This window comes from Osmerus eperlanus, chromosome 2 (assembly GCF_963692335.1).
Source record: "Osmerus eperlanus chromosome 2, fOsmEpe2.1, whole genome shotgun sequence".
Classification (NCBI taxonomy): Eukaryota; Metazoa; Chordata; class Actinopteri; order Osmeriformes; family Osmeridae; genus Osmerus; species Osmerus eperlanus.
The window spans coordinates 1,462,813-1,480,126 of NC_085019.1; the positions used below are offsets into that span (position 1 = coordinate 1,462,813).

Sequence of the window (17,314 nt, forward strand, 5' to 3'; positions counted from 1 at the left end):
TCAACATTACAGTTACACTGGAAAGTCTCTTTCCCCCATCCTTCCATCCTTCCATCCCTCCATCCCTCCATTCTCTCAGCCCTCCATCCTCTCCTTTCAGCATCTCTCTTGCCTGTTCTTCCAGCCTCCCAGTCTTCCAGCCTCTAACCCCCAGCTTCCTAGTACCACCTTCCACCTTTCTCTCCACCCTAGCCTACCCTACCCGTCCCTTCCCTCCATCCGTCCCTCCCTCCTCTCTCTCTCTCCATCTCCATCCCTCCTTCCCTTGTCTCCCCCCAGCAGCTCTCCTGTGTGAGCAGAGGAAGGCATCTTCTCTGTAAATGTTTAGGCATTAGCATGAAGCTCCTTGCTGTGACTGAGTCACCGGGAAGATATCAGAGCTGTCCTTCCAGAGACACCTCTCTCCTCACAGCCTGGCTGGGCTCTGTCCTCAGACACACCTCTCTCCCTCACAGCCCGGCTGGACTCTGTCCTCAGACAACGCCTCTCTGCTCTCAGCCCGGCTGGGCTCTGTCCTCAGACACACCTCTGTCCTCACAGCCCGGCTGGGCTCTGTCCTCAGACACACCTCTCTCCTCACAGCCGGCTGGGCTCTGTCCTCAGACACGCCTCTCTGCTCTCAGCCCGGCTGGGCTCTGTCCTCAGACACACCTTTACACTGGCTCCCTGTTACCTTCAGAATTGACTTTAAGGTCCTTTTCCTCACATACAAAGCTCTACACGGACAAGGACCTAGCTACATTGCTAACTCCTTATAAACTACACACCAGCTAGAACACTGCGATCATCAAATGCAGGCCTATTAGAGGTCACCAGAAGCAGTCATAAGAGATTGGTGATTCGGCCTTTGTCAATTACGCCCCAAAACTATGGAACAAATTACCCATAAATATTAGGGAAGCAAACACTCTAGACATTTTTAAAAGACAGCTTAAAACCTAACCTTTTTACCGAAGCATTTAAGTAATTTTATCTCAAAAGGGTTTTCCTACTTTTATTAATTATATTATTGTTACTTTTAAGATGCATGTTTAAAGTTGGTTTCTCTCTTGAACAGAGATCTTATTGGGATTTTTATTTTTGTTTGAATTGTTTATCACTTGTATTATTGTTTTTATTGATTTTATGTAAAGCACCTTGAGCTGCAATTCTTGTATGAAATGTGCTATATAATAAAGTCTTACTTACTTACTTACTTACTTACTACTTACCTCTCTCCTCACAGCCCGGCTGGGCTCTGTCCTCAGACACACCTCTGTCCTCACAGCCCGGCTGGGCTCTGTCCTCAGACACACCTCTGTCCTCACAGCCCGGCTGGGCTCTGTCCTCAGACACACCTCTCTGCTCTCAGCCCTGTGGAACACACACAATACTCAAACGTGGCTCTTTGAAGGAGTCTGATCCTGCCAGTCTGTCACTGTTTGATTGTAGCACTCTGGAAAAGACAGAAACTTTGTATATTGTTTCTGTAACAGACTGTTGATGAGATTTTGATCGGGGTGTTGTTGGAGTTGATGCACGACTTAATATACAGAGGTATGTTTGAGGTGCTTGTCTGAGGTCTCCCCATGCCCCCTGTGAGCCTCACGCAACTCTGGTACAGTTACATACATACCCAGACTCTCTCTCTCTCTGTGTCTCTCTCTGTCTATGTGTGTCTCTCTCTGTCTCTCTCTCTCTGTCTCTCTGTCTCTCTCTCTCTGTCTCTCTGTCTCTCTCTCTCTGTCTCTCTCTCTCTGTCTCTGTGTGTCTCTCTCTCTGTCTCTCTCTCTCTCTCTCTCTCTCTCTCTCTCTCTCTCTCTCTCTCTCTCTCTCTCTCTCTCTCTCTCTGTCTCTCTGTCTCTCTGTCTCTCTGTCTCTCTGTCTCTCTCTCTCTGTCTCTCTCTCTGTCTCTGTGTGTCTCTCTCTCTCTCTCTGTCTCTCTCTCTCTGTCTCTCTCTCTCTGTCTCTCTGTCTCTCTGTTTCTCTGTCTCTCTCTCTCTGTCTCTCTCTCTCTGTCTCTCTGTCTCTCTCTCTCTCTCTCTCTCTCTCTCTCTCTGTGTCTCTCTGTCTCTCTGTCTCTCTCTCTCTCCCCCCCCTCCCTCCAGGATCTTTGTGGCAGGGATCAGCTTCTTCAGCCTGTTCTTCGTAATGACCTCCCTGGGGGGAAACTGTTGGCACGGCGACAAGGAGACTCCCCCTTTACCGTCAGGGCTGAAGGTAAGAGTGTCTGGGGGCTGGGCTACTGACACACTGACCACCTTCCCTCTCTCTCACTCCTCTTGTTCTTTCTCGTTCCCTCACTTTTCCACCCGCTTGTAGTGTGTGTGTGTGTGTGTGTGTGTTTGTGGATAGATCAACCATTGCTTGCTCATTAAGAGAATCAATGTTTGTGATTCTGTGTCCTCTTATCCTGCTGTCTCATACTGGCACACTGCCTCCAGCTTGCCAGCCAGCTATCCGGCCAGTCAGCCAGTCAGTCAGTCTGTCAGATATGCAGCCAACCAAGCTATGGATCTTGTTGTTCATACCTAACATCCAATAGGAAATCAATAGTGTTTTGGTTCTTTTATTGATCTTCTACTCTTTCCCTCTCTTCCTCACCTATCTCTGTCTCACTCTCTAGCACTACCCCTATCTCTCTCTCTCTCTCTCTCTCTCTCTCTCTCTCTTCTCGTCTCTCTCTCTCTCTCTCTCTCTCTCTCTCTCTCTCTCTCTCTCTCTCTCTCTCTCTCTCTCTCTCTCTCTTCATTGCTCACCTTTATTCACACCAACTCTCTCGACACCTGTCTCACCAACCTCTACCTGTCTCTCCATCCCCCCCACGCCCTCTCTCTCTCCCTCTCTCTCTCCCTCTCTCTCTCTCTCCCTCTCCATCCCCCCCACGCCCTCTCCCTCTCTCTCCCCCTCTCTCCCTCTCTCTCCCTCTCTCTGTGTGTCTCTCCACCATGCCTCCCCTGTCCTCCTGTTGTGAGGGGGTTGAAGAGGGGTGGAGGGAGACACGGGGAGGGGGATGGTTGGAGGACAGGAAGTCTTGTGTGATTAATTAAACTCTTCCAGACTGCTTTCTGAAGTGAACGTGTCTCATCAACTCATTAAACACTTCTGCTACGCTGGGAACCCCTGCCTGAGCCCTGTGTGTGTGTGACTCTGTGTGTGTGTGTTGGTGTGTGACGGCTGGATCCTGTGTGTGTGTGTGTGTGTAGTGCTGGGAGGGCCAGAGTCCCGGTTGGTCCTGAAGAGGATCAGTGAGATGCTGGAGGCCATCCTTAAGAGGATGGCCCACGTGACCTCCCCCTCCTCCCCCTCCCCCTCCCTGAGGCTGCAGCAGCTCAGCCACGCCCTCCACAGGTAGGGTGTGTGTGTGTGTGTGTGTGTGTGTGTGTGTGTGTGTGTGTGTGTCTGCCCATAAGTGACGGAGAGTTGTGTGTGTGCAAGTGAGTGTCCATCCTCTGTGGTTTGCATGGCGACAGACTTCTCTCTTGCTCACACACACATGCGTACAGATGCATGTACGCACACGCACACACACACACAGTCTGGTTGGTCTTTCTGATGTGTGACCTGATTGTCTATTTCATTGCTTTGCTTAATAAGTTCTAGTACAACAGTTGTTGGCAAATGGAAAATAACCCTGTTGAGAGCACTTCTCCAAACCGGAAGAAAATATCTCTACAACAGGCAGGTGTGTGTGTGTGCACTGTATATAAATGTGTGTAAAGCGAGGGAAAGAGTTTGTAATGAAGATGCATAAGTTTGCATAACTTGACACCCCAATCGCACTAGGCCGTGTAATGCCCTGGAGCCATCCAGGCCTTTTCTATCTCACACACACCTCCGTCTTTCTGTCTGTCTGTCCCTCTCGCTACTTCTGCCTCGCGTGTGTGTGTGTGTGTTTGTGTGTGTGTGTGTGTGTGTGTGGGACAGGATTCAGCCGCTGGGTCTGGTGGAGAGGATCCAGGCCATCGCCCAGAACGTGTCGGACATGGCTGAGAAGTTGGAGAGGATACTGCAGCACAGCCTAGACTCCAACAGAGGTACACATACCCACCAACAGACACACACACTAACACACACATACCGATAGTCTTATCACCATGTTTATTTATTCGAGTTTTAATGGTTCTAAAGGAATAGGACGACTAAAACCATAATCATTGTGATAATGGTAATAATCTTGTGATTTACTTGTTGCCTTTTTGCCTTTTTTTTTCTCCAAAAGGCAACAAGTAAATTACAAAATTATTACCATTATCACAATGATGGTGGTTTTAGTCGTCCTATTCCTTTAGAATCATTAAAGCTGTAACCAGGACTCTCTTAGGACATAAAAACAGGCTAAACGTGAGTGAGAGAGGAGCTGACATTTTCCTGTCTTGTGGTCTCTTCAGATAGGGGCAGGGGGGCAGGGCTGTGTGTGGTGCCTGACCACCCACAGTACCCCCACTGCCGCAGCAAGGTGGACGTAAGTCCTCACACACACTCACACACTCACACACTCTCACACAATCACACACACTCACACACTGTCAGACACACACTCACACACTGTCAGACACACACTCACACACTCACACACTCTCACACAATCACACACACTCACACAAACTAGAGTTGCTACGTACCGATCCTGCATCTGAAGGCTCCGCCCCACGGTGACCTCTGACCCCTGCAGTGGATGCGCTCTCGGTGGATTTCTGACCCTTGTTACGCCTTCTACGGCGTGGACGGCTCCGACTGCTCCTTCCTGTCCTACCTGAGCCAGGTGGAGCGGTTCTGCCCCCCCGCGGCCTGGAGGAACCAGAGCGCCCCCCCGGCCACATACCGACCCCCCTCTCCCCCTCCCAGGATACAGGTGTGTTATATAGACCCCGCCCTCTACCTCTCTCCTCCCCATCACCCCGTACACCTTTCCCTCTCTCCTCCCCATCACCCCGTACACCTTTCCCTCTCTCCTCCCCCTCATCCTCGCCCTCCCCCTCTCCCCTCCAGGCGGGTTCATCCTCTCCCCCCCTCCCCCCCTCCCCCTCTCCCCCTCTCTCCCTCTCCCCCTCTCCCCCCCTCCCCCTCTTCCCCTCTCTCCCCCTCTCCCCCTCTCCCCTCCAGGCGGGGTTCAGGGCAGATGTGGGTCCTCTGCTGGAGCAGCTGGGCTGCAGGAAGGAGGCGTTCTGCTTCATGAGGAGGCGTGTGGTGAGGCTGGCCTCTCTCTGGTCCTCGGCTGCCCGCCGGCTGGACGACAGACTCAGACACACCTGGAGACAGCAGAAGAAGGTGAGGCGTCTGGGACACACACACACACTCAGTGATGCAGGGTTTGACAGTGAAGGCTGTCTGCCTGTCTTCCTGCAGTGTGTATCTTCCTGGAGAGTGGAGGATGAAAACAGATTAGGAGAATAGCCTCCACTTGATACATTTGTTTTCACTCTGTAAAGGGCTAATTGAGGAGAAAATAAAAGGCGACCATCTGTGGCTAATTGAGGAGAAAATAAAAGGCGACCATCTGTGGAGAGATTGCTCTCTCCGTCTGTCTCTCTCTCTCTCTCTCTCTCTCTCTCTCTCTCTCTCTCTCTCTCTCTATCTCTATCTCTATCTCGGCCCCCCACTCCCTCTCAGTTTAATTTCATTACGCTTCAACCTGGCTGTGAAACCCTAAATCTCCTGTTAGCAATTTCAAACCCCCTGCATCCATTCTACTCTTATCAACCGCTCCTCACAAGGCTCCTGTTACTCTGATTCTCCCCCAGAGTGTGCTGGCAGAGAAGCGACTGGAAGACAATGGCTTCACACTTATAATCATCTTGAAACACACTTCACAGAAATCGTATCAAATTTCATCCATCGGTTTTCCGGCTGTGTTACTCATCGTGTTAGTTTAGCAACCACACCCTCTCTGTCTCACCCTGTTCCTCCCCTCTCTGTCTCACCCTGTTCCTCCCCCTCTCTGTCTCACCCTGTTCCTCCCCCTCTCCTCCCCTCTCTGTCTCACCCCGTTCCTCCCCCTCTCCTCCCCTCTCTGTCTCACCCTGTTCCTCCCCTCTCTGCCTCACCCTGTTCCTCCCCCTCTCCTCCCCTCTCTGTCTCACCCTGTTCCTCCCCCTCTCCTCCCCTCTCTGTCTCACCCTGTTCCTCCCCTCTCTGCCTCACCCTGTTCCTCCCCCTCTCCTCCCCTCTCTGTCTCACCCTGTTCCTCCCCCTCTCCTCCCCTCTCTGTCTCTCCCTGTTCCTCCCCCTCTCCTCCCCTCTCTGTCTCACCCTGTTCCTCCCCCTCTCCTCCCCTCTCTGTCTCACCCTGTTCCTCCCCCTCTCCTCCCCTCTCTGTCTCACCCTGTTCCTCATCCTCTCCTCCCCTCTCTGTCTCACCCTGTTCCTCCCCCTCTCCTCCCCTCTCTGTCTCACCCTGTTCCTCACCCTCTCCTCCCCTCTCTGTCTCACACTGTTCCTCCCCCTCTCCTCCCCTCTCTGTCTCACCCTGCCCCCCCCCCCCCCCCCCCCCCTGTCCCCCAGGTCCTGGTCCATGTGGGCTTCCTGACGGAGGAGTCAGGTGACACGTTCAGCTCCAGGGTTCTGAAGGGCGGTCCGCTGGGTGAGCTGGTCCAGTGGGCTGACATCATGAGCGCTCTGCACGTGCTCGGTCACGACCTGAGCATCTCCGTCTCCCAGAGGGAGCTGCAGGGGTGAGGCCCACGATACACATGCCGTGTATCGCCACGTGCAACCAGCGAGGCTATTTAGGGTGTTGAGGAGAGGAGAGAGGAAGGGCAGATTCAGAGGGAGTGGAGCAAGGACACCAGTGAGGCTGGAGGTAGACGGTCTCTGGACGGAGGGACTGTTTTTCAGCTCCGCTAATTGGTGTCGACGACCTGACTCCATTCAGACATGGCTGACTGCTTTTAAAACACTTTGTAGAGAAGATAGATTCTTACTCCTTACTTTCCCAAGGAAATCTGTTGTCACAGTCTGTACAAAACAGGGGAAAGCTGTCCTTACCTGTCCAGGCTGCAGGGGGAAGCTGTCCTTACCCGACCAGGCTGCAGGGGGAAGCTGTCCTTACCCGACCAGGCTGTCCTTACCTGACCAGGCTGCAGGGGGAAGCTGTCCTTACCTGACCAGGCTGCAGGGGGAAGCTGTCCTTACCTGACCAGGCTGCAGGGGGAAGCTGTCCTTACCCGACCAGGCTGTCCTTACCTGACCAGGCTGCAGGGGGAAGCTGTCCTTACCTGACCAGGCTGCAGGGGGAAGCTGTCCTTACCTGACCAGGCTGCAGGGGGAAGCTGTCCTTACCCGACCAGGCTGTCCTTACCTGACCAGGCTGCAGGGGGAAGCTGTCCTTACCTGACCAGGCTGTCCTTACCTGACCAGGCTGCAGGGGGAAGCTGTCCTTACCTGACCAGGCTGCAGGGGGAAGCTGTCCTTACCTGACCAGGCTGCAGGGGGAAGCTGTCCTTACCCGACCAGGCTGTCCTTACCTGACCAGGCTGCAGGGGGAAGCTGTCCTTACCTGACCAGGCTGCAGGGGGAAGCTGTCCTTACCCGACCAGGCTGTCCTTACCTGACCAGGCTGCAGGGGGAAGCTGTGATGGACACACGCGGGCAGGTTCAGAAGGAGTCAGTGTCCTGTTGCTGTTAGCATTAAGTAGCAGCTGGAGAGAGTGTGTGTGTGTGTTGGCTGTCATTTCCAAACATGCTTCACGGGCATCTCACAGGGGTAGTATTTAGGACACACACACACACACACTGACATGCACTCACACTCGCTGGCACTGACACACTCTCGTGCGAACACACACACTCATTATTTTTTTGAGTATTTTTGTGCTAGGTGTTTTTGCACGCCGTAATGCAGTGGTGAGTGTGTGTGTGTAGGTGTGTGTGTGTGCGTGTGTGTGTGCGTGTGAGTGAGTGACTGAGTGCGTGTGTGTGAGTGGTGATGCCTAGCTTCGTCCTCTAATGTCGGCACTTCCTCTCAACACTGAGAGCATGAGTGGCTCGTTACTTTAGAAGTTTACTGCTGCAGTAGCCTACAAACATAACTGTGTGTATGTGTGTGTGTGTCTGTGTGTGTGTGTGTGTGTCTGTGTGTGTGTGTGTGTGTGTGTGAGAGACAGAGAGACAGAGACTCAGGTGCAGTGAGAGTTCCCTCCGAGTCGGGTCAGGATGATCACAGGGATGAGGAGATGGATGACTGACTGTCCGCACCTCCTCCCTGCTGAGACGCATTTACACACAGACCCAAACACTCACACCCTACATTGTTGTGTGTTTTATGTGTGCGTGTGTGTGCTTTGTGGTGTGTGTGTGTGTGTGTGTGTCCAGGTTCCTGGGCAGCTGCCCCCTGACAGGAGGGTTGCCCTTTGACCTCATCTACACAGACTACCATGGCCTGCAGCATCTGAAGCGTCACATGGGCCTGTCACTCAGGACGCACAGGTCAGAGAGAGAGAGTGTGTGTATGCATGTGTGTGTGTGTGTGTGCGCGTGTGTGTGCTTGTGTTGTGTGGGTGTGTATAGGAGTTCAACACGAGTATTTGTTTGCTAATAACATAGCTCAGTCTCCTGAAATTGCCTAGTTCATGCTTGACCAGTGTCTGTACTCTGTTAGGGTTGTGACTTCCCTGTGCATTAGCCAATCACTCCCCTGGGGGCGTCGTCCTTAAAGCCGCACAAGGCGGTCGATTGGTTGAATGATGAGAAGCAGATTGAGAGTGAAGCCTTCCCTGGACTGGGTCCTGAGGCGTCAGTATAGACCGGCTGAACTCTGGGAGGAAACGTTAGGAAAGAGCAGCGCAGAGAGACTTCTTGAAGGCTTTCTGAAGAGTGTTGACTCAGCAGGAGACAGTAATTGGAGGCTATGACGAGGCAGTTTCAGGTGAGGGCGGGAGACAGTAATTGGAGGCTATGACGAGGCAGTTTCAGGTGAGGGCGGGAGACAGTAATTGGAGGCTATGACGAGGCAGTTTCAGGTGAGGGCGGGAGACAGTAATTGGAGGCTATGACGAGGCAGTTTCAGGTGAGGGCGGGAGACAGTAATTGGAGGCTATGACGAGGCAGTTTCAGGTGAGGGCGGAGACAGTAATTGGAGGCTATGACGAGGCAAGTTTCAGGTGGAGGGCGGGAGACAGTTATTGGAGGCTATGACGAGGCAGTTTCAGGTGAGGGCGGGAGACAGTAATTGGAGGCTATGACGAGGCAGTTTCAGGTGAGGGCGGGAGACAGTAATTGGAGGCTATGACGAGGCAGTTTCAGGTGAGGGTGGGAAGACAGTAATTGGAGGCTATGACGAGGCAGTTTCAGGTGAGGGCGGGAGACAGTAATTGGAGGCTATGACGAGGCAGTTTCAGGTGTGAGGCGGGAGACAGTAATTGGAGGCTATGACGAGGCAGTTTCAGGTGAGGGCAGGAGACAGTAATTGGAGGCTATGACGAGGCAGTTTCAGGTGAAGGCAGGAGACAGTAATTGGAGGCTATGACGAGGCAGTTTCAGGTGAGGGCAGGAGACAGTAATTGGAGGCTATGACGAGGCAGTTTCAGGTGAGGGCAGGAGACAGTAATTGGAGGCTATGACGAGGCAGTTTCAGGTGAGGGCAGGAGACAGTAATTGGAGGCTATGACGAGGCAGTTTCAGGTGAAGGCAGGAGACAGTAATTGGAGGCTATGACGAGGCAGTTTCAGGTGAGGCCGGGAGGGAGCAGAGGGTAGTGGCTTAATGATTTAAGTTTTTTTCCGAGTGAGAGGAGATTAACTTTTTGTTTGTATTAAGCTTCACACAAACACCTTTTTCTCCCACTCTTTTTCTCTCTCTGTCTCTCTGTTTGTCTCATCCTCTTCACCTTTCCCCCCCTCCTCCCTCTCTCCCCCCTCCCTCCGCCTCGCCCTCCCCCAGGTGTCATCTCCGGGTGATAGACTCGTTCGGCACCGAGCCGGTATATAACCATAAGGAGTACGCTACGCAGCACGGATACATCACAAGCTGGGGCCACTGGAACCTCAGCCCGGGACAGTACATGACCATGTTCCGTAGGTGATGGGAGGGAGGGGTGGGAGGGAGGGGTGGAGGGAGGGAGGCGGTGGGAGGGGTGGGAGGGAGGGGAGTGGTGGGAGGGGTGGGAGGGAGGGAGGGAGGGGTGGGAGGGAGGGAGGGGTGGGAGGGAGGGAGGGAGGGAGGGGGTGTAGACTCTCACAAAACTCTGTTTCAGACCAGAAAAAGGATGTTTGTCTGTGATGGGAGGATGTTTGTGTGTGTGTGTGTGTGTGTGTGTGTGTAGTCTCTGTAGCATCTGCAGTCACAGCTGTCACACACAGCCTCACACACACACACATCCACACACACACACTGTACCAGTCTTCTGTATGTGCAGCACACACTCCGGATAACTCGTTCATGGGCTTTGTGGCGGAAGAGCCGAACAACTCTGAGAGGAGCAGCATCCGGAGGAACAAGGCCCACAACATGGCTGTGATCTACGGCAAGGAGGCGGCCATGTGGAAGGTCAGCGCACACACACACACCACACACACACACGCACACACACACACACACACACGCACACACACACGCACACACGCACACACACACACACACACACACACGCACACACACACGCACACACACACACACACGCACACACACACACACACACTACGTACACGATAAGTAGATGACTCCCCAAACACCAGAGAGTCTATCAAATTTTCATCCAGAAGTTTCTCTCAGACGACAGAGCTTGTCACTGAGGAGGAGCAGGAGGAGGAGGGCGTTATGAAACTCATTAAAGATTTTACCTGGTAAATAATTCATGGTGCTCTGCTGGGATTTGCTTCCCAGAACTTTCATGCAGTTTCACCTTAGCAGAATGACTAAGGTGGAGAGATCTGGTGTTCTGCTTCGTAACAAACTCATATCCACCCAGCTTGTTTAGACTGTGATTCTGTATGATTATTATAAGGAATCCTATAAGGCATTGAGACGGTAGTCTAAATACATAAACATACTGTAATCTACAATCTTAACCTACATAATCGAACAAAGACTAACCTGGTAATCTTCATAAGCAAACCTACAGTACAGACGGACGACAAAGGTAGTTTTGATCCACTCTTTCCCCACTTTGTCCCACCGATTCTAAACTCCATGTCCCATGATGCCGCAGGGTAAGGAGAAGTTCCTGTCCATCCTACATGAGTACATGGAGGTCCACGGGACGGTGTACTCTGAGTCGCAGCGCCCCCTGGAGGTGCCTGCGTTCGTGCAGAACCACGGCCTGCTGGGACAGCATGACCTCCAGCTGCTGCTGAGGAGGGCCAAGGTATCGCCATGGCGACCAAAACATCACGCCCTTGCTGACGTTCTTACGCATTTCTGATGTCACTTCCTGTCTTCTCTCTTACTAAGCTCTTTGTGGGGTTTGGCTTCCCGTACGAAGGCCCCGCCCCCCTGGAAGCTATAGCCAATGGGTGCATCTTTCTTCAGCCGAAGTTTACCCAACCTCACAGCTCTCTCAACCACGAGTTCTTCAAAGGCAAGCCTACATCCAGACAGGTGAGCCGCTGGAGGGGGCCTCATAGGCAAGCCTACATCCAGACAGGTGAGCCGCTGGAGGGGGCCTCATAGGCAAGCCTACATCCAGACAGGTGAGCCGCTGGAGGGGGCCTCACAGGCAAGCCTACATCCAGACAGGTGAGCCGCTGGAGGGGGCCTCACAGGCAAGCCTACATCCAGACAGGTGAGCCGCTGGAGGGGGCCTCACAGGCAAGCCTACATCCAGACAGGTGAGTCGCTGGAGGGCCTCACAGGCAAGCCTACATCCAGACAGGTGAGCCGCTGGAGGGCCTCACAGGCAAGCCTACATCCAGACAGGTGAGCCGCTGGAGGGGGCCTCACAGGCAAGCCTACATCCAGACAAGTGAGTCGCTGGAGGGCCTCACAAGCAAGCCTACATCCAGACAGGTGAGCCGCTGGAGGGGGCCTCACAGGCAAGCCTACATCCAGACAGGTGAGCCGCTGGAGGGGGCCTCACAGGCAAGCCTACATCCAGACAAGTGAGTCGCTGGAGGGGGCCTCACAGGCAAGCCTCTTCTTATTGGATGAACTGATTTAGACTACAACAACAGATCATAAAAGAAAACTGCTTGGCAACTCCTGGTCCCTGTTCTTCTGCTGTACATATTCATGTATTTGGTTTTTATTTTTATATTTAGTTGAATGCTGAATGTTGAATATTGTGCTGAATGACTAAAGTGTGTGAGTGCAGGGGTGGGGGTGCTGCTGTGTAAGCAGATTCAGACTGATGTTCGGTGCTCACCGCGCTCATCGCGTTATTGCTTCATCGGTATTTAAACTTGACTACTGCTGTATTGGCTGGCCTAGTATTGATCTCATATTGATCTGGAATTCATTTGTTAGCATCCCTTTACCCCTCCCCCCCCTCCCTCCCTCCCTCCCTCCCCTCCCCTTGTCCCCCTCCCCTCCCTCCCTCCCCCCCCTCCCCCCCAAGGTGTCCTCCCAGCACCCCTACGCAGAGCAGCACATCGGCAAGCCTCACGTCTTCACGGTGGACTTCAACAGCTCACAGCAGCTCCACGCTGCCATCAGAGAGATCATGAGGACCAAGGTACGAGTCTGAGGACCCTGTCCTTGACCTCCGACCCTGCCCCTGACCGAGGAAGGGAGGGTGGGACGGAGGGAGGGAGGGGACATGAAGGGAAGGAGTGAGGGAAGGATGTGATTGTGGGAAATTAATTTAATTGATTCTTTAACATCTCTTCTTATTTGTCATTTAATCTATTGTGTGTGTGTGTGTTTTCCCCTATGTGCCTCCGTGTGTGTTCATGTGTGTGTGTGTGTGTGTGTTCAGGTGGAGCCTTTCCTGCCCTATGAGTACAGCTGTGAGGGGATGTTGGAGCGTGTTCACGCCTACATCCACAACCAGGTGAGCTGCTGGGTCTCTCCGCCTTAGTGTGTGTGTGTGTGTGTGCGTGTGTGTGTGTCTACACACTCAGAGACTGCATGTGTAGAGAAGAGAGTGTGGATATGACACCCTCCATTAACTGTGGTCTCAAGTGAACACAGTTAATTTTATTCCCAGCTGACTTCCTGTCATCTCCACAAACCGTATTCACTTCTTATCTCTCTCCTCCTGTTCTCCTCTCTTCCCCTCCTCTCTCATCATCTCCTCTCTTCTCCTCCACTCTCTCTCCTCTCTTCTCCTCCACTCTCTTCTCTTCTCCTCTCTTTCCTCTCTTCCCCTCTCCTCTCCTCTCTTCCCCTCTCCTCTCTTCCCCTCTCTTCCCCTCTCCTCTCCTCTCTTCCCCTCTCTTCCCCTCTCCTCTCCTCTCTTCCCCTCTCCTCTCTTCCCCTCTCCTCTCCTCTCTTCCCCTCTCCTCTCCTCTCTTCCCCTCTCCTCTCTTCCCCTCTCCTCTCCTCTCTTCCCCTCTCTTCCCCTCTCCTCTCCTCTCTTCCCCTCTCCTCTCTCTCCCCTCCTCTCTCCTCTCTTCCCCCTCTCCTCTCCTCTCTTCCCTCTCCTCTCCTGTCTTCCCCTCTCCTCTCTTCCCCTCTCCTCTCCTGTCTTCCCCTCTCCTCTCTTCCCCTCTCCTCTCCTCTCCTGTCTTCCCCTCTCCTCTCTTCCCCTCTCTTCCCCTCTCCTCTCCTCTCTTCCCCTCTCCTCTCCTGTCTTCCCCTCTCCTCTCCTCTCAGGACTTCTGTTCTCCCCAGGCACCGTTTCCTCCAGTTAACATGTCCAGTGTTTGGCCCGGCAGCCCTCCCAGCCCCTTTGTCGTCCTGCCCAGCGAGAGTGCCCTCTCCTGGGCATCCAACGTCAGGGCGCCCCCCTCCTGGCCCCCGCTCTCCTCTCTGAGACTACTGGCCTCCCTGGAGGGCAGTCTTGTGTGGAGGCGTGTAAGAGGGCGGGGCTAATCTGTGAGCCCTCCTACTTCCACTACATCAACATCAGAGAGGCCTTCAGGGGGTGAGCTGGTCTCCTCTCTGGTGGCATTCCAGTCGTAGTGATGTAATTACATTGGTTCATTAAAAAGAGTGTTTACGACTCAGACGTCTGATTATGTTCCTTCTCTGTCTCATGTCTCTGCAATCTCATTCTTCCTTCCCCTCCCCCTCCCCCCCTCTCTCTCCCTCTTTCTCTCTCTCTCTCTCCCTCTTTCTCTCTCTCTCTCTCTCTCTCTCTCTCTCTCTCTCTCTCTCTCTCTCTCTCTCTCTCTCTCTCTCTCTCTCTCTCTCTCTCTCTCTCTCTCTCTCCTTGTCTCTGTCAGGTTGAAGCTGCAGTGTGTGGAGGTGGAGGAGAAGGAGCACCCTGTGTGTCCTGCCTTCACCGTGGGGAGCGGGGCGTGTTGCCTCCAGAAGGAGCCCCTCCTCTCCAGCTGTGCGGGGGGCCGGCCCAGAGCAGCTGCGTCTCTGTCCCTGCAGGGGCTATCGCAAGGGACAGGTGGCACTCTGCCCACATTGCCTGTGACCGGGGGGGGGGGGGGGGGGGGCAGGGAGGGGGCAGGGCTGGGCCGGGGGGGGCTGGGAGGGGGCCTGAGAAGGAGGTGTTGTGTGATGCTCCAACCTTATGGCTCCCAGGCAGACCCCAGACCCCGGCCACACCGGGCTTGGCGTCTGTTCTTGTGTGATCAGGACACATCAACATTTGTCCTGTTGTTTTTGGGGTATTTACTTCAGAGCAGTCAGTGGATGTTGAGATGACAGGCCGTGAACCCGGGGGGTTATGGGTGTTGCAGCTGTGAACTCCCAGAATGCCTTGCTGCCAGATAACACAACACGGATGCCAGATGTGTGTATAGTTATGGGGGATTCTCAGGAAAACGCATGACTATTTCACTTCCTGTCCTCCACTGTATCTCAAGCTGCTAATTGGAGGCCCAATCTCCCCCCTCACCTAGTCCCCCCCCCCCTTACCCAGCCCCCCCCCCCCCCCCCCCCCCTTAATGTGACCACTGGTGAAGAAGCCAAGCCAGACATTTCAATTCTCTAAAAATGCATCCTTCCTTCCGTCATCACCTGTTCGCTAATGTTAAGGCAGCATGTGCTTCTGTAACAGACACCAGGGAGGGCAGGGGAGGGCAGGGCAGAGGGGAGAGTATCGAAACAGCTCCAACAGCTGCAGTGTTTCCTTGACCACAGAACCGTCTCATTAGGACCTACAGGTGAGCGTGGATCTCATGAGTGTCAGTGTAAACACAGGTGAGTGTCATTGTAAACGGCTGCCTTGAAGGTCTGGACGGAACAGTAGAAACTCAGTCGTAGAGGTGTGGCTATTTTCCATGTCTGAAAATGTATGTGAATATTTGTACTTGAAAGTGTAAAAGTTAAATTAATTAAAAATATCTACTAAACATTTGATTAAAAAAGAAAGACAGTTTTTATTTTGAATAAGCAAAGATAATTAAGTTGGAGTGTCTTGTCATGAAACCAAAGTGAGGGAAGAATAACAGTTACTGTCTTGGAGATGTGGCAGCTTTGGCTCAATAGGAAGATAGAACAGACAGACAGACAGACAGACAGACAGGCAGACAGGCAGGCAGGCAGACAGATAGCAGGCCGGCTGGCAGGCAGAAACAGACAGGCAGACAGGCAGACAGGCAGGCAGGCAGGCAGGCAGGCAGCAGGACGGCTGGCAGACAGAGACAGACAGACAGGCAGACAGATAGCAGGCCGGCTGGCAGGCAGACAGAGACAGACAGACAGACAGGCAGGCAGACAGATAGCAGGCCGGCTGGCAGGCAGACACAGACAGGCAGACAGGCAGGCAGGCAGGCAGGCAGGCAGGCAGGCAGCAGGACGGCTGGCAGACAGAGACAGACAGACAGACAGGCAGACAGATAGCAGGCCGGCTGGCAGACAGAGACAGACAGACAGACAGACAGGCTTGCAGGCAGCAGACAGACAGACAGACAGGCAGGCAGACAGGCAGACAGATAGCAGGCCGGCTGGCAGATAGAGACAGACAGACTGACAGGCAGACAGACAGACAGGCAGGCTTGCAGGCAGGCAGCAGGCAGGCAGACAGACAGCAGGCCGACAGGCAGACTGACAGACAGACAGACAGGCAGGCAGCAGGACGGCTGGCAGACAGAGACAGACAGGCAGACAGATAGCAGGCCGGCTGGCAGGCAGACAGAGACAGACAGACAGACAGACAGGCAGGCAGACAGATAGCAGGCCGGCTGGCAGGCAGACACAGACAGACAGGCAGACAGACAGACAGACAGGCAGACAGACAGGCAGGCAGGCAGCAGGACGGCTGGCAGACAGAGACAGACAGACAGACAGGCAGACAGATAGCAGGCCGGCTGGCAGGCAGACAGAGACAGACAGACAGACAGACAGACAGGCTTGCAGGCAGCAGACAGACAGACAGACAGACAGACAGACAGGCAGACAGATAGCAGGCCGGCTGGCAGATAGAGACAGACAGACTGACAGGCAGGCAGACAGACAGGCAGGCTTGCAGGCAGGCAGGCAGCAGGCAGGCAGACAGACAGCAGGCCGACAGGCAGACTGAATTACAGGCAGACAGACAGATGAATGAATAGACATAATCAGTTTTTCTCCTACCATTATATTAGGGGGGCGCCCCACCCCCCCCCCAACGGCACCCCCCGCCCCACCCTGGAAGGTCAAGTTAATTAAAATTATTATAATTTATTTTTTATATAGCGCCAGATCACAAAATAAGTAATTTAAGGTTACCATTCCTATAAAACAGGGCCATAGCTTGCTCTTTTATTAAACAAACTAAATGGCCTTCTGTTATTTATCTTATTTACACGACGGCATGTCATTTCTGTCTCTACATGTTCAGGTGACCATGTCTCTACATGGTCGTCGTCCCCCGTCCCCACCCCCCCAAAGCTGTAAACTTAGGGGAAACACTGCATAATAGACTAAGATGCAGACGGGCAGCATCTCTGATTCTCCTGGCTTGTCGTGTGTCTGGTTTGGTTCACTGTCCTTCCGTCTGGGCAGACCTCCACCCTGGTGACTGTTTGTGTTTCTTTATTACCCTGACAGACCTCCACCTTGGTGACTGTTTGTGTTTCTCTATTACCCTGACATGACTTCTGGCTACATCAAAGTAGAATCTGTGCAGGCTTTGTTCAACTCTAATATATTCTGGGATGGAAATGGATTGGAGCCTGAGTTTTTGAACACACTTGATCAATCTGAGAGATAGCAGGTGGATGGGCAGTCAGACAGGCAGACCAACAGAGAGAGGCAGGCAGATTGAGGCAGGCAGATTGAGGCAGGCAGATTGAGGCAGGCAGATTGAGGCAGGCAGATTGAGGCAGGCAGATAGAGACAGGCAGGTAGAGACAGGCAGATA

General features: G+C 53.4%; 1 protein-coding gene across 1 annotated transcript in view; it reads left to right on the forward strand.

Annotated features, from left to right (window-relative positions):
• LOC134034112 (alpha-1,6-mannosylglycoprotein 6-beta-N-acetylglucosaminyltransferase B-like) overlaps positions 1-14,440 on the forward strand; it is a 16,806-nt gene extending 2,366 nt beyond the window's left edge. Inside the window, 19 exon segments of the mRNA XM_062478476.1 lie at positions 2,088-2,146; positions 2,149-2,199; positions 3,186-3,330; positions 3,907-4,016; positions 4,371-4,444; positions 4,655-4,834; positions 5,086-5,250; positions 6,484-6,653; positions 8,293-8,406; positions 9,859-9,992; positions 10,334-10,464; positions 11,126-11,281; positions 11,368-11,514; positions 12,470-12,586; positions 12,830-12,904; positions 13,669-13,843; positions 13,846-13,939; positions 14,241-14,355; positions 14,357-14,440. Of these exon segments, the coding sequence (XP_062334460.1) occupies positions 2,088-2,146; positions 2,149-2,199; positions 3,186-3,330; positions 3,907-4,016; positions 4,371-4,444; positions 4,655-4,834; positions 5,086-5,250; positions 6,484-6,653; positions 8,293-8,406; positions 9,859-9,992; positions 10,334-10,464; positions 11,126-11,281; positions 11,368-11,514; positions 12,470-12,586; positions 12,830-12,904; positions 13,669-13,843; positions 13,846-13,939; positions 14,241-14,355; positions 14,357-14,440 (2,296 nt within the window).
• Positions 14,441-17,314: the final 2,874 nt, after the last annotated feature.